Genomic DNA, 22,844 nt, shown 5'->3' with positions numbered 1-22,844 from the left:
TACTGAGCTCAGCTCCATGACAGGTCCTGGGCTAAGCATTTCACACGCAACACTGGAGTTTTACAGTCTTCACAACAGCCCTCTGCGGAAGGGGGATTGTCTTCCTTACAAACTGAGTCCTGGAGCCTCAGAAAGTATCTCTACATTGCCCAAGATCATACAGCAGCTGAAGGGGATACAAATCCACATCTGCCTAAATCCAAAGGCTTGCTGCAACCAAAATTCCGTGAAGGGATGAGATTTGGAAGGGGGGGTGGGGGGATGGGAAGTATGGTGCACACTAGGAAAAAGAAGGTTCAAGTGAGGTTTGCTGGTAAAATAGCTCTCCCAAAAAACAAACAAATAAAACCCGGTTTGTAGCTGTGCAACTTCCCTGGTGTAAATCCTCCCACCAGGGCAGATTTCACAGGCCCCAGGCACAGCTAGGAAGAGATGCGCATCATTGGTTCTGGTAGTTCAAGCCGGCTCCACACACCAGTGGCTGCAACAGTGAGCTTTTGAAGAGCCCCAGTGTTGTGTGGGGCTGGAACTGAAAGTTGTGGGGGCATGGGGGGGGGTGCACAGGAAGAACCTCAGGAGGTGGGAGGGCTGCAGAAAGAGAGGCAGGGGGTGGTGGAGACAATCTCACCTCCCTATCCCAAATTGCAATGCCTTGGGCTGCCTGTGTCTAGGGTACACAAGGGCTCAGCCCCCTAATCTGTTCTCCACAAGCAGCCAGAGGGGGCTTTACAACCTTATCATAGCACCCTCCCTGCTGAAATACTGCCCTACTGATAGACTCCAAACTCCTTCTGGCCATGAGAGCCCTGGATCCTACTCTGGCTCTCTGGCTGGTGCTCTCTCTCCCTTGCTGACTTGGCTGAAGTGCTCCCACCCTCTTCACCTACTACACCTGTGCTCCTGCGCCCTCCAGCCACACGCTTCTGCATGGAGCACGCTATCTGTGTCCCCCGCCCTCCCCCCCCCCCCCCGTAGTTCTCAGCTCCATCATCACTTGCTCGGAAAAGCCTCCATTGAGCCCCTGTGAGGTCAGTCCTCCTATGAATTACCTGCACAGTACACCTCCACGAAGCCCTGAGCCCACTAGGAATCCTGTGCAGATCTGTGTGATTCTGCAGTGAATGTCAGGCTCCCGCTAGACTGTGAGATCTGGTGACTTAGGATGTGTTCACCTGTGTTTCCCCAGCACCAATCACCTGGCCCCTGCTAGGTGAATATTTGTTCCATAAAAACATATTGAGCACCTACTGGTTATGCGTTACAATGGTGAGTGACACAGAGTTCCTGCCCTCATGATGCCTACATTCTGATGGGGGTGTGCATAAGTAATATACAAATCACAAATAAACAAGGTAAATCCAAATGGTAATGCTGCTGTGAGGAAAACAAAATAGGCTGGTGCGGGAAAGAGGAATGGCGGGTGTGGGGGAGGGATTTTCTTTAGATTTATTTTGGACAGAGAAGGTCTCTCTGGAAACGTGCTATCTGGGCTGGAACCTACACGATGAGAAGGAACCGGCTATATGAAGATCTCAATAAATGCTCTTTGGACAGAGGAATGTTGGGAACTGCTGTGGAAGGGCTGCCAATATAGAAGCACTGTTCAGGAAGCCTCTGTGAGATGTAAGCTCTCTTCCTATCCAATCTGCACCAACACCTGCACACAGTAGGTGCTTAATAATCATTTGCTGAAATGAGATTAATAAACAGACTAAACCACACACCATTGTAATGAGGTTGTGGCCTAGCACTGGCTTATCCAAGGTTCTGCCAATTTCACAAGGACCATTTGACTTCTCTTACAGGCTGTTTTTCCTGACTTTTTATCATGAAACATTTCAAATGTGTAGAAAATATGAAAGAATATCATGATAAGCAGTCATATTCCCACCACCTAGATTCTCATATGGTTAATGTTTTGAACGGGGCAGCTTATTAAAGGTGTATTCTTTGTCACCATGGAAGGAGGGGACTGGGGGTAAAAGAGAAAAAGAAGGCAGAGCTAGCGGCAGTCAAGGACATGGTCAAGGGTGTCTTGTTTTTGAGATTCAGCCCTGGGAGGGAACTGTGAAGAATGCAGAGATCTTGAAGTGATTTTGCTGCATCTGTTGATGGAGGCAGGAGCTGATGAGAATGCTGGGGGGAGGGGGCTCACCAAGGGAGGTCAGGCTGTTCTGCAATGCTCGGGCCTGCTTGTGGGTATTCGTGATCGTGTGTACATGTGAGTGTGTAGGAGCATGTATGTGTGTGATAATTTGTATGTGTGAGTGTACATAATTGGGTATAAGGGTGTGATAGTGTGTGTGGGATAACGTGTATGTGTGAGTGTCTGTTGTGCATGGTGAGTGTGATAGTGTGTGCACGCCCATATGAATGTGTATGTGACTGTGGGTGTGAGTTTGCACATATGGTATTAGGACAGAGCCAAGGGGCATTTCCAAGGTTCTGGGCCCTAAAAAAGGTTTGGGAGAAGCTGAAAGGATCCATATGCAGCCGAGACCCTGGTACTCATGTGGCCAATGCCTCCCCACCCGTAGCACCCAGGCTACCAGGGAATGCTGGGCTCAGGCCAGGAACCGAGAGAACAAAATGCAAAAAGTTAAGACAGTTGTGTTGGGGTGGCAGGGGGGAATTTTTAAAATTATTATTCCTTATGTTTTGGTTAAATGTTCTTGGTATTATTTCTTTTCAACAAGTTGTTCAAGAACCTCTAATGCTGCAATTACCTATGTTTCTCCCAGGCAGACCCTCTGCATATGGAAGGGTGACCCGCTCGCTGAAGAGTGTTTATTTTTGGCTGGCAATGGGTTAATCACAAAACGGATGTCCATTAGAACTGGTGCTATAGGTTAAATGTGTCCTCCAAAGGTTCATATATTGGAAACTTAATCACCACCACAAACAGTGCTAAGAGAGTGGGAAATCCTATTATGGTAATTGACAGGTGGGGCTGTTCAAAGGTGATTAGATTGTGAGGACTGTACTCTTGTGAAAGGATTAATCCATTGATGGTTTAATGTGTGGTCATCATGGGCATGGTTCTAATGGCTTTAGAAGGGCAGCAAGTGTGGGGATTAGTTCTCTGGCTCGGCCATCTGCCACGTGACACCCCACACTGCTGTAGAGCCACCACCAAGGAGGCCCTCACCAGACATGTTCCCTGAACTGTTGACTTCCAAGCCTCCAAACTGTAAGAAATAAATATTATTTCTTTATAAATTACAGTTTCAGGTATTTGGTTATAAGTAACAGAAAATGGATTAAAACAAATGGTGAAAGTCAAGGAGAAAAGGGCAAGAATCAGAATCAGAGAGATGGCTCCAGCCATGTCCTCTCTTGTCATCCTTGGGAACACACATGGCTAAAGGAGCCCCCGCTGCTGGTGAGAGTGGGAGAACCAGTTCAGAAAGATTCGAAGCAGTGAGTTCAGGTGGCAATGGCACCACTGGCCCTCAAGGAAAACCAGGCAGCCCTTGGACTGGCTCAGCCTCATAGCAATACTGCCTGTGAAGTGCAGAACTAGCTCCACATTTGTGAGGAAAAGCAACTGTAGTCTCTCACTGCCCTGGATATTTTTAGCATTGGTACACCCGAATTTTAACTATTGGGAAGGATTTGTAAAATGCAGGCATTTGTAAGAATACACACACGTGTGTGCACACACACTCTAAAAAACGGGGCAGGATGGGGCCCTGACATTCCTATTAACAAGAGTCTCGAAGGTGGACGAACACCAACAGGCAGAGAATTTTCATCAGGATAGTGAATGAAACAGGGAACCATGCCCCCCACACACTGTCCCCCCGCAAGAAGTTACTTACTAGGTTGGCATTTAAAGGAGACCAGGAGGTATTTACTGCTTCCTGGACAAAGGTCAGGTCCAAAAACACGGCTATTGACTAGGAGGTGGCAGGCCCGCTGGTTCTGGCATTCGTCCAGCACCTTCTAGAATGAAGGGGAAGAAAAGGGATAGGCTTGAAAACCACACATACTGTCTGCCAGACCCCAAACCTGGGCTGCTCTAGGCTCTGAGAAGAGAGGGATGCCCCTCCCCGGCCGGGTTGGTTCCCTGTCTGCCTGCTCTTTCCCAAAGGAAGAAACCTGATCCAACAGCACCAGGCCTGACAGAAAACCAGCCTCCAATCAGCCACAGCTGATGCCACTGCTGACACCTTGGGCAAAAGCACTACATTGCAGAGGCTCTGGGGGACATGAGCAAGATCGGCACCAAGTGTCAGGCTGTAGAGTGGGTCAATTAAGAAAGATATACATGCACTTTTAATGTGTAACTTTTGTATGCTGAATGGGACACCATTTTTTGCTTTTGAGGGAATTAATAAAGTATAATTAATTGTGTCTTAAATTTTGAAAGAATTTTCTAAGAGAGATGGAGGCAAATGGGATGATTGTGATAATAGATAAGAAAGGGGGCTGGCCCGTGGCTCACTCGGGAGAGTGCGGTGCTGATAACACCAAGGCCCCGGGTTCGGATCCCATATACGGATGGCCGGTTTGCTCACTGGCTGAGCGTGGTGCTGACAACACCAAGTCAAGGGTTAAGATCCCCTTACCGGTCATCTTTAAAAAAAAAAAAAAAAAAAAAAATAGATAAGAAAGGTATCCTTGATTAGAGTTAAGTTGGTTTGGATTTCAGATAGTCATTACTGAATTTACTCCTGTTTTGTCACACTTTGGAAAAGGCATCTGAACAATAAATGAATCCTGGACAGTCAAAAAAAAAAAAGTGTCATGATGGAGGGGACTTCTTCAAGGTCCCCTTTGAGGAGGGGTCCCCTGGCTTTAAAGCTGAGAGCTGGGGCAGTCAGGAATGACAATCATAGCTCCTCAGCCTCAGAAACAGCTCTACACAGGCCACAGAAGAGCTGGCATTTGGGGGAGGCCTTGGAGACCCTAACCCTTTCGAGCTCATGACCCGAACATAGGCCGACAAATCAAAGTTAAAAAACTGATTCCCACCCTCGCCAAGATCAAGAGTCTGGGCCCACTTCTCTCTCATGGAGCAATTTTCATTTCACTCTAAAAAATTTTTTTTATTTTATTGGAGCAATTTCTTAGTGGAATGTTCAGACTTACTGTTGAACATTTGGCTTAAAAGCTTTCCTTCACATCCCTCTCTCTCCTGGTTTCTTCCAGGCAACTCCATCATTGTTAATGAATCTGCTCTGTGGACGTTCACAGGGCACCTGTGCTGGGTCATAGAAAGGCCCAGCATTTTCGCACTGTTCTGCCAGTTACTGGTTCCCACAGAACAAGCCCTGCCTGTGCTAAACACAGAGGTCCTATACTTGGTTCCAGTAACAAGGACACCAAGTACAGAAAAAAACAGTTCCCCAGAGTCTACTTATCACTTTAGGACTGAATTTAGTGTAGATTCATAAGCCTTTCTGAGTGGCCATGTTCTCCTAGCAGCTCATGGGATATTTCCATGAAGGATGTCCGCCCTACTCAATGTCACCCGTCACTCAGGGGCCCAGCAGATGTAGATCAATCAGGAAGAATACCCAAGAAGCCCCCTGATCCCCCAGGAGGTGCAGCTTTCAGGTGCTGGAGTATGCTGGCATGGCCAAGGGTCATGGTGAGGTGACTCAGCCCTCAGAAGTCACTGGAAGGCTCCGTTACAACCTCAGAGTGGGCCCCAAGGCAGGGCTGTGTCCAAACTGTGTTAGGAGCTGGACAAGCAGAGAGGGGGACTTCCCGGTGACACTTAGTCAGGGGCTGGGTCAGCTGTGTCTCCTGTGTGGATGTCCACCTGTCCTCTCCCTGCCTTAAGCAACCTCCCTCTGAGGAAGCACCTTGCCTCGGCTCCCAGAACAGTTTAAAAGACACGAAGTGAAGGATCTCTTGATCTCTGGATGAAAGAGCTGCACATGGGGAGCTTTCTGACAACCCCCTGAACAATCTCAGAACTGTCTTCACAAAGGCTAACTTGTCAGCCTGGTTATGGAACATTCTCTTCCCTCGGGGGACCTGGCAGAGGCAGGCACCCTGTGAGGGTGAGGACAGGGCCCGTGCTTCAGATGCCAGCGACCCGGAGTTCATACTTTCACAGAGCAGGCCCTTCCGCTGTTTTGGCACAGGCTGATGTTCTTTTTATGCACCTGGGGGGCAGCAGAGGGTCTGTACCAGGGACGGGTGGGCAGGGCCACTGGGTAAGGAACGAGGGCAGACCAACAGGGATATGGCTCCTGGCACCGAGGGCAAGAACTGCCAGGGTGGGGCACACAAGGAAAGTAACTGCTCACCTCCCGAAGAAACATGTCTCTCCTCAGGGTATGGAAACCATGTCTAGGAGATTCATCCAAACACAGTCTTTTTGGCTGCTCGCTTGGTGTTTTCACCAATCACATGACTACCCAGATACTGCAATGCTTGGAATGGAAGCCACAGATGGTGTGAGAGATGGAAAAATCCTTACATCATCATATGATTTTTGCTTTTCCTCTTTGGGCCTTGGGGAGAGCGACGTAGCATTAAAGCTAGTTCTAGTTCTCCTCAGTCTTCCTCTGAAATTTATCTTCAACCACATTTCCTATGGCTGACAAAACCAAACTGACTTCTAACTTGCCATCTGCTCCAGACACCCTGCCTTCAACATATTCATATGGAACCTGGGAGGCATTAAGAAAAATCTAGGGCCAGGTCACTTGGTAATCTTGGGTAACTAATTATAAATGTTGAGGGGCCAGGGACGGTGGCGTAGAAGTTGCTTGGATAGTTGAAAGCTATGAATAGTCTGCAACCATCATTGAAATATTAGCTAGACCTCCTCCTATACCAAGTCTTTCCCTAAATATACCAGCCAAAACAAGAGAATGTCTTAAGGTCCCCACCCCCAATTCCTGGTACTATTCAGTAGAAGGGCAAATTCAGCAGAGGTTGCCCAAGAAAGCTCCAAATGAGAGTAACACGATTATCTACAACTGGAGAAGCAAACCACAAAAAAAGACAGTTACTGATATTTCCCTTCCTTGAGTACATTCTCTAAGAAGTTGGCCATGACCCCTGATGTCTGCCTCTCAGAGATACTTGTGTTTTCCACTAAAGAGTCCACAGCCTTCCTTTTCTACTGGGGTATTTATGGGAGATGTGGGCCCAGAGATTGAAGCCTAGCATGGTTGTACTTTGCTTTACTGCAGTAAGGAGTATGCCTGTGAATAAACCACGTTGCAAGTGTACTAAGGGAGCTCTCTGATAGGTAGGAATTCTATTTAGACTTGTTTTACCATAAGGAATCCTTTGGAGAGGCAAATATAGCTCACCTGCAAAACTGGTGATTTGTATAAATTGGGACATGGATCAGGTTAGCTTTGAGTAAACTATATAATCACAAATATATGTACAGAGAGAGAAGAGTCAAACCCATTTTATCATCTTAACACATCTACGAAAGGCAATACCTGCAAGCTGGTGGGTGCCACACAGGTTAAGCTGTCTTCCCTCTGGGAGGCAGGCTGCCGGGAACTACACATTTGGTAATCTTGCCCATAAAATGCCGATTGGACACTTATCGTAGAATGCCGAGGGCACTGTAGATTCAAATGGTCCCCATCACAAGCATACGCAGTGTGGTTTTGCAGGAGTTTGGTTAGGTAACCTGGAAAATATTCAGCCGTGTTACAGGAGGCCCAGGAATCCACACTCCTTCGTAGGTTTTGGGGCAGAATGACGTCGTTTCCCCAGGGAGGGGCTGTTCAGTTGGGGAAGATGTGGTGGGGAGCCTCCCCAGCAGCTCGGGTGGAAAGGTCACCACACCAGGCCTGGAGGTGGGGCTGCAGGAGCAGGTGCCAGCTTTCATGTCTGGGCCAGAAACCATAGTCTGGGATGGCCCATGGTAAGGCTCAGAGGGCTCTTCCCGCTTCGGGAAGTGCTGAGGGATTGGCCAGGGGCCAAGGAGTCCTGAAGCCCCTCTATAGAACTGGAAGAAAATTCTGAGTGGGTGTCCCCTGGGCATGCAGATGCCTGCCCTGAGGGAGACTTGCACTATTTGCTGTCCCACTAGGGAGACCATGCCTTCTTGGAGTGAGGGGATGCTGTTTTGTTTCAGGAAGCCACTCAGGGCCTGCCTCACCCTGGAGAGAGGAGAGTCGGGCAGGGCAACCTGCACTGTGTAAGCACCTGCTCTGAGGCCGCAAGGAAGGAAGGAGGGGAAAGGTGCACGGTGGGGCTTGGTTGTGGGGCAGATGGTGTCTCCCACACATTCATGGTCACCAGAAACCTCAGAACCTCATTTGGAGATAGGGTTATGGCAGATACAATTAGTTAAGATGAGGTCATACTGGAGTAAGGTGGGCCCATGATGCCATACAACTGGTGTTCTTACAAGAAGACGAGAGAGACAGAGGAAAGACAGAAGAAAGACAGCCGCATGAAGACTGCAGTGGTGCATCTACAAGCCAAGGAACATGCCAAGGACTGCCGGCCACTACCCAAGCTGCAGGAGGCGATCCTTCCCCACAGCCCTTGACACCTTTTGGACTTCTGCCTCCAGAACTGTGAGAGAATGCATTTCTGTTGTTGTCAGCCACCTGAGTTTTGGAAATCTGTTGCAGCAGCCACAGCAAGCTAATCCAGACCCCCGATCCCAGCCTCCTCACTGCTTCCCAGGCAGCGGGGGAGCCATGCGGGGCCTGGGGCTCTGAGAAGCCCTGAGGGTGGCCCGGCAGGCACAGGGCCTGGACCGTTTCTCAGAGAGGAGGAAGGAAGGTTCACCCACAACACAGACTCCCTTCCTCCTCACACCTCACGAGGTCAACAGTTGGCGACTGGGAGGAGAGCCAGGGACTTTTCGCTGAGGTGCGTGGGAGGCGGTCTTGGCAGCCCTCGGCCTCTGAGAGAGCAGAGGTGGCCTGTGGGAGGGCGGCTTCAGAACCCCCAGTCCCCGCACAGTTATTCCTGTTCAGGGTCAAATTCCTCTCAGAAACATAATTCTCAGCAAAAGGCACCCAATCCAGCTGCCCGGCTTCCTGGAAACCCACAGTCAAAGGCACCAAGACCGTCTGCCCTGGGGCCATCACACCCCAATCCAGAGGGTTCTGAAGAGGAAAGATGGGAAGGCTCTCCCTGCACGTTCTAGACCTTAGCTCTCCCGTGGGAACACTTTTTTTCTCACTCTGAAAATCATCAGAAGAATGGCCAGGAAGTCAGCTGTCCTGAGTTAGTTCACTAAGGCAAGCAGCAGAACGCACGTCAGGCCCCAGGAGTGGGAGTCAGGGGACAGCATCTGTGCCCACAGCACACCCACCGGGCACCAGGGCAGGCCAGGCCGGGGCCCCTCAGCCATGGGGGCCCCAGGGCCGTGACTTCTTGCACACAGGCGGCCCGATACAGCGCTGAGTACTGAACATTCTGGCCTCCTCGATGGGATCTCAGCACCCTGTTAAGAGCCACCCCTACTCCATGGAGCCCAGGGTCGCCCTGATGCCATCCCTAGGCCAGCACCAGGGTGAAGCACCCAGGCTGGTACCCAATACTGAGCTCTCTTCCCACTCCTCATTAAAACTTTCTCATCGGTCATCCCATCATTCCCAGGAGCATGCTGGATGACCAGCTGACTGCAGCTTCAAATCAATTCTCAAAGAGTGTGACTTTGGCTGTGTTCATGGTCTGTCCAAAAGACCATGTGCTACTCTAGTTTGATGAAGGAAATGACGAAGCTCTGGTGTCTCAGAGCCACAGACAGAAGGGGCCCTGGGCTTGGACTCAGGGAGAGAAGCTGCTGCTCCACCGGCGGTTACATGAGTGAGGAAGGACTTCTGCTGTGTGGGGGCCATCACCTTCCTTCACTCTGCTTGTCATCTAGTCTGTCCCCCCCAGACAGAACTTGATCTCCGTGGGACCACTTACATTGAAACATGCGTGTGCAGTGCAGTAGCCTGAGCCCCCAACACCCCCCCCCATACATACTCCTATTCTGGAGCAGACGCTCAATGCACCAATGCAAGATTTTTCAGGCCCCTCGCTCTTTGAGGGGGGAGGGGAGCCTCCCTCCCGGTATATCCATCCTAACACTGCAGATACAGAGAAGATACTCCAACAGTAAAACTTGCTCTAGACTCAGTCCATTCCCTTTTCCAAAACCTATGCCCACATCCATACAGTGGCATATTAATCAGCACTGAAAAGAAATGAGCTATCAAGCCACAAAAGGACATGTAGGAACTTCAAATGCATATTCCTAAGTGAAAGAAGCGATCAGAAAAGGCTGCGTACCGTATGATTCCCACTCAATGACATTCTGGAAGAAGCAGAGCTGTGGAGACAGCCAAAAGAGCACTGGTTGCCAGGAGTTAGGGGGAAGGAAGGATGAACAGGTGGAGCACAGAGGATTTTTAGGGCAGTGGAACTACTCTGCATGATGTTGTAATATAAAAGGTATAAAATGTATAGTGTCGACATATCACTATACATTTGTCCAAACCCATAATATCAAGAGTGAACTCTAATGTAAACTATGCATTTTGGGTGATAAATGTGAGTCACCGTGGTTCATCCAGTATAACAAATGTATCCCTCTGGCGTGATGTTGACAGTAGGGGAAGCTATGCATGTTGGTGGGGGAGGGGAGGGGAGGTTCATGGAAATTGTACTTTCTGCTCAGTTTCGCTATGAGCCTATAACTTATCTAAAATATAAGGTCTATTTAAAAGGGTGGGGGGACAAAACCGCTGTGCCTCCCCAGGATATCATCACCTTTGGGAGGAGAAGAGTTAGTGACAGGGAGGGGACAGAGGAGAGCTCAGGTGAGCTGGCAAGCTCTGTCGCTGGATCTGAATGGTGGACACGTACTTTACTTTGTGAAAGTTCACCCAGCTATCCACTTAGGATTTGTGCACGTTTTCATACATAGGTAAATAAAAATGTTGTTTAAAAACCTTTTGCAGTTATCTGACCAATACTTTTAAATTAATCAAGGAAGTCGAGATGCCATGGAGCCTTGGGTGATTTATAGAGCACGGGGAGTGAGGCATACCTTCTGCGGGTGATTGCATTCACATGACACACTCCAGAGTGACCGTAGGAAATGCTCATGAGGACCAGCCTTCACTCTGCATGCTTATGGGCCTCTTCAGGTGCCTCCCCATACCTCATTCTATGTGTTCTGCAGTGTCACAAGGTCAGGGAGAAGGACAACTAAAACTACCCATTGGTTTCAGCAACATGGAGGACATCCAGGACCATGATGAGGGTTTTGGGATAGTGGGGGGTGGGGACAGAAGCATGTTTGGGAAAGGTTGAAAAGTGAGTATAAGTTGAGGAAATCAAAGATGGCAGGTGGAATAATGACTCCCAAAGAGGTCCACAGGTCTTAATCCCCAGGACATGTGGTCACATTACCTTACATTATAAAAGGGACTTTGCAGATGTGATTAGGTTATGGATCTTGAGATGGAGAGATTATTATGGATTATCTGGGAGGCCCCATATAATCACAGGGGTTCTTAAAAGGAGGGAGGAAAGAGGGTCAAAGTCAGAAAAAGGAGACGTGACAGTGGAACCAGCAGTTGGAGTGATGCAGCCACCAGCCCAAGAATGTAGGCAGCCTTCGGAAACTGGAAAAGGCAAGGAAACATATTTTGCCCCGAAGCCTCCAGAAGAAATGCAGCCCTGCTGACACCTTCATTTTAGACTTCTGACTGACAGAACTGTAAGAAAATAAATTTGTGCTGCTGTAAGCCACTAAGTTTGTGCAATTTGTTATAGCAGCTAACGTAAATCTATGCAATGACTGCTGCAACAACCTGGTGAAGATGAGAGAAACAGGGCTATAGTTCAAGGACAGATTTTTAAATAATTATGACTGGGTTAAAGTTGGGAGAGGCCTATGCATATACATATGCATATATATAAACACATATGCAGATGAGCCCTGGGTCATAGGTAAATTACATTTCTTACTATGGGTTGTGATCCAACAAGTTTTTTGAAAGTGGATATTGGCAAGAGATTGCATGAAATGATGGATCATGAGCTCCAAGCTAAATACAGGGAAGGAAATGAGCCCAGGAGAGGGGAGTGGCCCGAGGGAATGGAAGTCCTGCTGAAGCCAGGAGCGAGAGCAATCACATAAGCAAGTTGGAGAAGCAAAAGGCTGCTTCCAAAAGCTGTTTGAGTGGTGATTTCAGGGCAGAACAGTTAGTTGCAGGTGATGGAGGGAAGAAGCGGGCTGGAGCAAAGTCCTGCTGCCAAGGTTGTCCTTGAACTAAAGGCAGATGACAGATGAACCATTCCTAGTCCAATGCCACTTCCGGCGTGCTCTTCATGTCCCCGATGGGCAAGCACACTATCTCCCCTGCGTGGGCAGAGTCAGTGCACCACTCAGCTTCCCCATACCTTGGCTTCTTGGCTGGTTCAAAAGAGATCTCTTTTAAAGAACTGCCAATACAGCTTTTTGCTAACTGTTCTCTCTGTATCAAATTCATCACGTTGGATCAGTCAAAAATGCTTCATTTTTTAGTCGTCTCAGCCAGAGTTCTTACAATCTAACCCTGTCTGTGGGCAAGTATGTACTGTCCTGAAAGAAGAGAGAAGTGCACCCTCTTAAGAAACTGGTTCTTAGAGTCCTGTATAGCCTGGAGATACACTGTTGATCCTTGTTAAGCTAGTGGGGAGGGGGAAATGGGTGGGTGTAGACCCTCTTCATCAGCTTCACAGAGCTCAGGAGCTGTGGTACAATTCATGTTTATTTAAATCCAAGATAGTCTCTTCCCTTGGGCCAGCCCGTGGCTCACTCAGGAGAGTGTGGTGCTGAGAACACCAAGGCCCCGGGTTCGGATCCTATATAGGGATGGCTGGTTAGCTCACTGGTTGAGCGTGGTGCTGACAACACCAAGTCAAGGGTTAAGATCCCCTTACCGGTCATCTTTAAAAAAAAAAACAAAAAAACAAGATAGTCTCTTCCATGGTGAATATCCCGCTGTGTATCAGCAGATATTCTCAAGGGAATATCCCAAAATGCATGGGTTGGGCAAATCCTAGAGCAGTTTAGATAAGAGTTTACATTTGCCCTTTTTAAACGTAGATGAAGAGTTCATGGGAAATAAACCCCTAAGAGTGGCAGGAGCTCTCCACTGACTTCAAAAAGACATGGGGAAGCTGGGAAGTCGTTCTTGGGATCATTGGGATCGTCATCCTGTTACATCTGTGATGAAAACCCATATATATGCAAATAATCCAGTGACTAGAGAATGACTAGAATGATGTAAATGACTAATTTTCAAAGACTCATGGGGTATGTCCTAAAGTGTTCTTTGGGAGTAACAGGTGTTATGCAAGGGGGTGTGGGGGGTTGGGAGCTAGGAGGTTCTATGGCAAAATAAGCTCGGGATGTCACGGGCAACACAATTCATCCCTGCAGAACTTCTCAGAGCCACAGACATGCCAATGCACACAGGGACACCATAGGAGTGGAGAAAGTAGGTAGAATCTCCCAGACATATCTGACCAGCCCCCCACTTTTTTTGCATGAGGCATCTGAGGGTGAGTGTTAAGCACAGCATTCTTAAGAGAATATTCACTTGTGCTGCATAAAACAGGGTCAGTGACAAGAGCTACATCTAACTTGGATGACTGCAGAAGGCATTTCAGAGTCCCATACGGCTACAGAATCCTCATTAAGAGCAAGTCAGCGATGGAGAAGGAGGAGGAGGGGCAAGCAGAGGATTAAAAGGCCCAAGACAAGGGATTAGGGTGTGTGACTGTGACAGTCACCTCTAGGAATTGGTGTCCTCATGTTTTGCTGTGAGGGTCAAATGATATAATGGGCATAACCACCTTTTATCCACCATAAACTACTGCACAACTCCAAGGTATGGCTATTATCTCATAAATCTTGAAGTAACATGGAGTTCCCATTGCTGGAATGCTGAATGTGGGAAAAATAGGATAATTTAGTCAGGCTCTCTCAGCTCAGGTCTGGTTGGGGGTAGAGCAGCACATTCCTTGTAAATAAGTTGTGTGTGGGTGGAGTTAGTGTGCATGTGCACCAATGTATCTTTTTAGTTTTGTTGCTATTGTGTTTTTTTCAGTTTGTGAATCAGGCTGGCTTGCAGAGCTCACATCTTAAAATAGAGCATGTCTACTCTGCTGGCAGCTGCTCAGTTTTTCTTTGGACTTTGCTGGTAGCAGTTGGGTTTCTGAGTTTCTCTTTGTGCTGCCTAGATCCTAGATGTGTGTGTGTGCTGAATAAAGACTATTACTTCTTCAACCAAGGCTCCAAGGACCTTTTTGCTGGTTACCTAGCTTGTAGACCTGCGTGTGAAGGGTTTGTGAATGGGCTCGTGGGGTCTGTGAGCTCCAGACCCTAGTCCTAGCTCTACACTGAACAACCTGCCTCTAGTCAATTACACTCTCAGTCAGCTCTCTCCGCTCTGAGCACTATGGTGTCAGGTGGACACTCAGAGAGAGAACACAGCCCAGTGACTGTCCTCAAGGTCCAGAAATGTCACTGCTGAGCTTGGAGGGAAAGGGAATTCTTAAAAAATTTTAATCGTACATATTTGTGGGTACAGTGTGTTGTTTCAATACATGCATATATTGCATAATGATTCACTTAGGGTAGACAGCATATCCATTCCCTGAACATTTATTTTTGTGGTGATTATAGTCAAATCCTCTTTTCTAGCTATTCAGAAATATACAATATAGTAATATTAGCTCTAGTCAGCCTAGAACACCAGAACTTATTCCTCCTATCTACCTGTAACTTTGTACCTGTTAATCTACCTCTTCCCCTCCCCCAAGACCCCCTACTCCTCCTGGCCTCTGGTAACCCCGATTCTACTCTCTACTTCTATGGGAACCACTTTTTTTTTAAGATTCCACATATGAGTGAAATCATGCTGTATTTGTGTTTCTGTGCCTAACTTATTTCACTTAACATGACAGTGTCCAGTTCCATCTTTGCTGCTACAAATGACAGGAATACATTTTTTTTATATACATAGTTGAATAGTATTCCATTCTGTATATATGCCATAGGTTTTTAAAAAATCCATTCATCCATTGATGGGCATTTGGTTGATTCCATCTCTTGGCTCTTGTGAATAATGTTGCAATGAACAATGAAGTGCAGGTGTCTCTTTGCTAGATGGTTTCATTTCCTTTGGGTATACACCCAGTAGTGAAACTGCAGGGTCATAAGATAGTTCTATTTTTAGTTTTTTGAGGAACCTCCATACTGTTTTCCATAACAGCTGTATTGATTTACATTCAGGAAGGGGAATATCCCTCCCTCCCTTCCTTCCTTCTTTACCTTCTTTCCCTCTTTCTTTCCTTCCTTCCTTCTTTCTTTCTTTTTCTAATAATTAAGGTCTAAAAAGTTACCAACATTTAGAAGAGGCCAAATGGGCTGTAAATGTTCCCTCTCTTTTCTGAAGCCAGAGGCCCTCCAATGAAGTCCAAGTTTCGGATGGCTGCTGTTGCTTGCGCAGGATACAAGTACACCAGTTGCTTGCCTCGCACCCCCACCGAACATCCGTGTTCCAAAGTCCCCTACTCACCGGGGGGCCAATTTCACAAGCTCACTTCTGGGAAGAGAATGGAATTCAATTCTTTGCTCCTTGCCTCCCCCTCCCAACTTTTGTTTAATAAAGTGGCACCTTCAACTTGGTTAGTGCTTTAGATAAGAGACCACACCCTTTCATTCACAAATACTCAAAGGTGTCTCTACATGTTTAAAGTCCTTTTCCAGAAAAGCGTGTTCTTTTCTTTTGTGTTTGTGTGTGTTTAGAGAATTGGCAAAAGCGCGGGGCGGGGGGGGGGAGCTGGAGGGGAGCCATGAGTCAGTGTTCCTGAGGGGGCAGGAAGGGCGCTGTGGCCAATGAAGGGCCAGGACTGGGCACCACACACCCTGGAGCGTGAAGATCAAAAAGTGAAGTGAGTCCTGCGTTCAAGACCTTCCTCTAATCCCAGGTTTAGCACTAAAATGTTGAACCTGGAGGTGAATTATGAAGAGGACCACAGCCATCTGCCTGGTTTTTAGATATCTGAGGAGGAATCATAAGTGGTAGTGATGACCTGGGGTAGGTAGTACTGCTCTTTAGTGATAAGCTCAGATCCTCGTCCCAAAACAAACCAGAGGAGGAGAGAAGATAAACTGAGTCTAGATAGGGCAGAGATGATATGTTTTCTTCCTCAGCACACGGGAGGAGTATATTTTCCAGCCCCTCCCCCCTTAAGTTCTGCTAACGGAGAAAGGGCAGAAGTGACATTTGCTACTCGCAGGTCTGACCCTTGAGACCCCCATGTGACCCTCCACTTCTTCTCCCTCCCCTGTCTGCTGTAACATATGGACAATGAAGGGGGTAAGGACAGACTCTGAGTGCCCAGAAGACGGAGGAGGCACAAGGCAGAAGGAACCTGGGTCCCTGAAGGACTTCATGGAGCAGAGCCTACCCCCTTTTCCAATCACACAGGACCATGCCATGAGCAAGAAATAATCCTTTATTCTGTTATGCCATAGGGATTTGGGAGTTTTTTGTTTCAGCAGCTAGTCTGCCCTGACTAATATCCCAGCATTCTGTCAACTGGTGCTGTGTTAAGTAGAAAGGTGATAGGACTTTGAGAAGTATCAAAAACTTCCACCAAAAACATTCACTGGTTTGTGACAGTGTTCTTGACACCATTCCATGTAACCTCCATCTTCCCTGGGGGGATCATTTCTTTGAATTAGGCCCTTGGAATCAAAAGCCACAATAGAAGTGAGTTAAATTACTAAGAAGATAAAAGGGATTAGCGGTCTCTTTAATGAGCCTGCCAGTCACTCTTCACAATGCCACTGATTTTTAAGGCAAGTTTCCATATGTTGATGAGTGTGGGAGAAGGGATGGAGACTGCAGGCAGGCTGGTGTGATGCTCTGGAGAGTCCTGGCCCTGGATAAGGTGTGTCAGAGCAGGGGATGGAGGCTGTGGGCTACGATGAGAAAATGTAGGCTCTGGAACCCCTCAGATCACCTGCTTATTAGGGCCTGCTCAGTATAACCTCTTCACCTCTCAATTTCTTCCTCTGCAAAATGGGAGATTTATGACTACTTTATAGAGCTGATGTGCAGGTGATAAGAAACAGCATAAGTACAGCACCTTATACAATGGCTGGGCACATCAATTTCATTACCTGGGGAGAACATGAGTGTACTAGAAGGTAAAGAGATTGCGTGTGCAATCTACATGGAAAAGGGAGCTCAAAGAGAGAAAGGTCAAGGAGCACCCAAAACCCACTGCTTCCCAGCTTAGCTTTGGTTTGGCTTAGGACTAAGACATCTCAAAAAAGGGTAGATGACGTCTGCTCTCATATTCTGTAAAACTGCTCCAAAGGAGGGGCTCATCTATTTCAGGAGGATTATGCCATTAATCATTTGCCCCCAGGTTTGAGGACTTTACAGAAGCATTTTGTGTAGAAATGAGCACAATGTTGTCTGAAACAGACCAGCTAAGTGCACACATGGATGAGTTCACTTGCTTCTGATATGCTGCTTTTGAATCTACAAATTCCTGAAATCCATTTTCCGAGCATGTTTCTCAACAAACTCAGCGATTCCCTTTGACAATAAAACTGCTTGGCTTTCTTAAAGCCAAATAATAATACTATTTCCAAAGGCATAAAACAAAATAAAACTTATAAACCTTCCATGCCTGTCATTGTTTCAAAAGCATTTAAAGGAATCTCAAAGTGTATATGATTAAAATATTTCCAAATTTCTCAATAATGGAAAAAATCACCCCAGAAATTGGCTGCTAATATTTGACAAGTGACAACAACCCCTTGCTCTCTCTGTGACTCTTCTACTTTGAGAAATGAACATTTTGACATCTTTGGGAGTACGAGTTTGCACCCAGTTGCCATTTTCTATGCACACAGAGGGGACTTTTTTCTACTACCCCTGGACTTTGAATTCTTGACCTTAATATTAGTTTCTGATAGTCATTTACCCAATTACCTCTTATCTTCTTACTTTTTCTCCCAGGATCTCTTTGTTTTCTCTTTCTGTACACCAATGCTCTGATTCATCAAGCCCCATACTCTCCCTTATATACACATATAGATTTTAAGAGGATTTTTCTGTGTAGATGCCCACATGAATATTTACGTGTATGGATTTCAGACCCTTGTGCCTGCCTAAGCATTTGTCTACACATGCCAATCCATCACATGGCTTTCCATTCCACTCAAACAAAAATCCAAAATCCTTATGTGATCGGGGTCCTGTCTACATTATCCAACCTCGTCTACTGCCATTCTGCACCTTGGCTCCAGACACAGTGGCCTCCTCCTTGTTTCTCAAAAATGCCAAGCATATGCTGGCTTCAGGACTTTTGCTTTGGCTATTCTCTTTGCCTGAAACATTCTTTGTCTAGATATCTGCTTTCTTCCTCAACCCCTCCCTTCATTTGGCCCTTTGCGCAAATGTAACCTCATTAGATGAGCTTTTCCCGGTCACTCTGTAATGCAGCACATCTCCCACCCCGACACCCCTGATTCTCCTGTATTTTACTACATAGAGACATATCGTCTGTTTCTTCCCTTTTGAATGTAAGCAGAGACTTTGTTTTATTTATTGCTATATCCCCAGCACCAAGAAAGGGTCAGTCATATAGCAGGTAGGCAATAAATAGTTTTTGAATGAATGAGTGAATGAGAGAGCATGGAAGACTAGAAAGCAAGAGCAGATCACAGGCAAATGAGTGAGAAGCAGATTCTGACTAATCCTTATAAGCACCCAACAACACCCAGTACTTATAGATTTCTCTATGTAATATGCTATATATATATACAGAGAGAGAGAGAAAGAGAGAGAGAGGATATGAATCAATTTTTTAAAATTACTCTAAATATGCTGTGTTGATCTTGAATTACAATCTTTAGATCACAGTCACTATTTTATTTTGAACAGGTCTGGTAGAAGCTCCTTTGAGCCTTTTCAACCAAAGGTTTCAAATCCTATAAAAAGGAACACCTTGTATGGTGAACAGGTACCAGCCCCCGAAAGTTATTCCGCAAACACCATCTGGATTAGATTAGTTTAAAGTAACTGGATCAATCCCCATGTACCCCAAGCATCTAAACGGAGCACTTTCTCTTTTCTTTGAGTTGCACAGTAATCCCCAAACTACAGAGCCACTTGGCGACTAAGCTGGGATTGCAGTGCATTTGATAACTTAATGCAACTTTTTACCAGCACTTAAAACTCAGATACGAAATCTATACTTGATCTTTTCTGCTTGGAATTGGCCAAATTAGTGGCTCTCTCCCCACATACAACAAAAGGCTCTCAGAAACTCAGGGTTGCTGACCAACGAGAAGGACCCACAGAGCCCAACACACAGATGTGGGGGCAGCAAAGTGCTGCCTCCCCACCCACCCGCTGAAAGGCTGTGTAAGAAGCAGCCTTTCAACTCTGGATGGCTCATTTCTCTTCTGCCCACTCTTTGGATGTGTAGGATGATTAAAGTAGGTACGATACGTTCAAGGTAGAAATTTAAGACCTGAGGGCATGTATTTTATACTTTATTCAGTTAATTGGAAAATTATATAGTAATTTCACTGCTCAGGATAGTGAAACTTTTTTTTCCACTTCAGGGATGATGATGTTTGGAGAGTAGTACTCTAAACCTCCAGAAGCTGTTTTGAAGGAAAACGATTAGATTTAGGAGCAGGACAGGTTTGCTGTATTCTTGACCGAACATGCTTTGTTTCCTAAGCAGTTAACAAAACCAGTGCCTGGAAGTTTCTAAAACTTGAAACAGATGTAAACAGCATGCCCAAAAGGCTGTGCTTAGAGAACAGGCTGGGTGACCGGCTATACCTATTACAGCCTCCTCACTGGCTTAGTGGATTTTGGACAGGTCATTTAGATTCCCCTTCTTTGGTTTCGTGTCACAGCATTTCTTCTCTTGTATTTCCCAGAAACAGGGAGGCTGGACTGATAGTCGGCAAGTATAAAGAAATACAGGCACCCACATAGTAATTAGGCTGGCCTGGCCCCAATCTTTATATTCCTCCTTAACTGTTTCCTTGGCATGCTCCCCCCAACCGGCTCAGCCTCACTGAATGGCCTCAGGGGCCCGCGCCTTCTTAATTCTCCTGTGGGCTCTTCATTTACCTTCCTCATCCTTCCTTTGCTGACAAGTGTTCCTTCTGACGGCCCTCATCTTATGTTTATATTCCTAATCTCTCGCCTTATTTTATTCACGCCAGTGGTGACAGCTCAGTGACTCTGTCCCTCATCTCTGAACCCCCCAGAACATCTACTTTATTCACCACCATCCAGGAATCTTGTTTACTAGCTCTTGGTTCCTGGCCATCCCCTGGATGGTGTGAATCTGATTCACAGTGCACTGTGTACAGACGATCCCAGATTTATGGTGGCTCCATTTACTACTTTTCGACTTTACGATGGTGCAAAGGCAATTTGCATTCAGTAGAAACCGTGCTTCAAGTACCCACACAACTACTCTGTTTTTCACTTTCGATAGTCAATAAATTACATGAGATGCTCAACAATTTATTATAAAATAGGTTTTGTGTTAGATGATTTTGCCCAACTGTGGCTTACGTAAGTGTTCTGAGCATGTCTAAGGTGGGCTAGGCTAAGCTATGATGTTTTTTGGGTTAGATGTATTCAATGCACTTTTGACCTACAATATGTTCAATTTGAGATGGGTTTATGGGGACGTAACCCCATAGTTAAGTCGAAGAGCGTCCGTAAACCGCACACAATCGATCCTCATTATTCACAGATTCTGTATTTGCAAATTCACCTGCTCGCTAACATTAACTTGTAACCAGAATCAATACTTGCAGGCCTTTCCTGGACACGGGCACAGTGGTGAAAAACCTGAGTCATCTGATGTGCCTGGTCTCAGGTGAGATCTTGTTTCAGCACTGCTCTCTTGTTTCAGCTCATACCATAAACAAGTGTCCTCAGCAAGGTCTATTTCATGCCATGTTTTTCACATTTTTGTGTTTTTTGTTGGTGATTTTGCTGTTTAAAATGGCCCTCGAGTGTAGTGCTGAAGTGTTGTCTAATGTTTCTAAGTGAAAGAAAACAGTGATGTGCCTAACAGAAAATCCGTGTTAGAGAAGCCTTGATCAGGCATGAGTCCTCGTGAACTCTGACTCTGGTCCGATCTCTTCCCAGGCTGCAGGGGCTCCTCTCTTGGCCCTGAGTCCAGGACTTCCAAATAAAGGAGACACTGCTCACCATCCCTGTCTTTACAGTTTGTTATAATGTTATGCTCACTGGGCTGGCCGGTTGCTCATTTGGTTAGAGTGTGGTGTAATAACACCACGGTCCAGGGTTCAGATCCCCATACCAACCAGCTGCCCCCCCCCAAAATAAATAAATAATGTTATGCCCAGAGTTATCTTAAATGTAACAGAAAGAAAAGGAGAATTGGGGTGACAGAGAAGAGAGAAATAGGGACAATGCATGAATTAATAAAGCTGAATTGAAGATTCTGCATTTATAGAAAAGTCAAGTCTGAGTTTAGAGGCCAGGCAGGGTGGGCGAGCGATGCTGTGGGAAGGAAAGCAGGTCCTTACGAACCAGCTGCTCCTTCTTGATAGACATGGAAAGGAAGCAGGAAAGACTGGGGGTTTTGAGGGGTTACTTCTAGCACTTGAATAGCTTGGCTCCTGGCATCCCGAGGGCTCCAGACTAGTGATTCGCAAATGGGCAAAAATGGACTAGGGGGCAAAACTAGAGGGCAGAAATGTTCACTTGTCATCTCATTCATCACTCAGAAGACTTGGACGTGGCCCTGGCTAAAGGACAAGACATGCCTATTGCTTATTGTACTTCAGGAGATGAATGCTTTGACAGAGGAAGCACTGGAGGGGAAGGGTAGCAAGGGGCAAAAACAGCATGCACCTGACCCACCCAAGAGGCAAGGAGGGCTTCCAGGTTTAGGTGCCACCTGAAGAAAGCACAGGAAGTAACCAGGCGGAAATGAGCCTCAGGCAGCAGGGAAAGATGTGGAATGGCTCAGAGAGAGCTTCTCAATGTTGATTGCAGGGTGGAAGATTGATGTGAAGGCTGGAGAATAAAGCAGTGTCTTGTCAAGGAGTCTGAACTCTAATCTGAAGGTAGATGGGAGCTGCTGCAGGCTGGCCTGTACGGAGTGGTTCTGCTCAGGTTTGCAATGCACAGAAATCCTGGGGTGGCCTGTACTAGGTGGACTGGAGAGATCCATGAAAAAATCAGGGTAGATGCAGTCCTCATAGGAGAAATGAGGAAGGCTCCAACTGAGACAGCAGAGCAGGGGAATGGGGTGGAAAAGACCAAAATCAGAGTGGAGGTCATGGATGTATGGCCTGCACAGTCACACAGGGCCCAATGTTCTCATGCTTGGTTTAATGCTCTGCTGTCAGTCTTGAAATTCTTAGTAATTGTATCTTTGACCTGTGTTTTGTAAGTGAAATCTTATGGGGCAATGGAGCATGCGTGTGGGCAGCTGAGACATCTGCGATGTGAGATACAGTCGTCCTTGTCACCCCACACCCATGGCAAGTTTGCATCACCCTAAGTAGAGACTCTCAGTGGGTCTGCAGGGAACAGACGTCCAGCAAGTCTCAAAGCGAGCACAAGAGAGTGTGATATGTCTACGGCTAAGTACGCAAGACATGCTGACAGCGTCCCTTAGAATCAGAATCTGCTTCCAATGAAAACAGAAGGCAATGCCATCCTGAGAAACAGGAACAACCCAGGAACACTCTCCTATCCTTCCTTACTCATGTCCCTGTATTAGCCAACCACTTACACCAATGACCCAGAAGTAGAGAGAAAAATGGTGAAACTCAGAGTCCTTTTTCCTTCCTCACACATCCG

At 46.7% G+C, this 22,844-nt stretch overlaps 1 protein-coding gene across 4 annotated transcripts in view; it reads right to left on the bottom strand.

The window, feature by feature from the left end:
- EVA1C (eva-1 homolog C) overlaps positions 1-22,844 on the bottom strand; it is an 83,131-nt gene that overhangs the window by 42,471 nt on the left and 17,816 nt on the right. For 2 of the 4 annotated variants that reach the window (XM_063107505.1, XM_063107492.1), the window contains exons 2-3: positions 7,419-7,615; positions 3,822-3,945 (exon numbers count right to left, since the gene is read on the bottom strand). The exons of 1 other annotated variant lie outside the window; for it this stretch is intronic. In XM_063107505.1, the coding sequence (XP_062963575.1) occupies positions 3,822-3,945; positions 7,419-7,490 (196 nt within the window). In that variant the 5' untranslated portion in view covers positions 7,491-7,615. The remainder of the gene's footprint in view (positions 1-3,821; positions 3,946-7,418; positions 7,616-22,844) is intronic. One more of the 4 variants, XM_063107495.1, reaches the window with a different exon arrangement.

The sequence above is a fragment of the Cynocephalus volans genome, chromosome 1 (genome assembly GCF_027409185.1).
Source record: "Cynocephalus volans isolate mCynVol1 chromosome 1, mCynVol1.pri, whole genome shotgun sequence".
Classification (NCBI taxonomy): domain Eukaryota; kingdom Metazoa; phylum Chordata; class Mammalia; order Dermoptera; family Cynocephalidae; genus Cynocephalus; species Cynocephalus volans.
The sequence above is the reverse complement of the archived record's forward strand: the minus strand, read 5'-3'. Positions and strand labels throughout refer to the sequence as shown.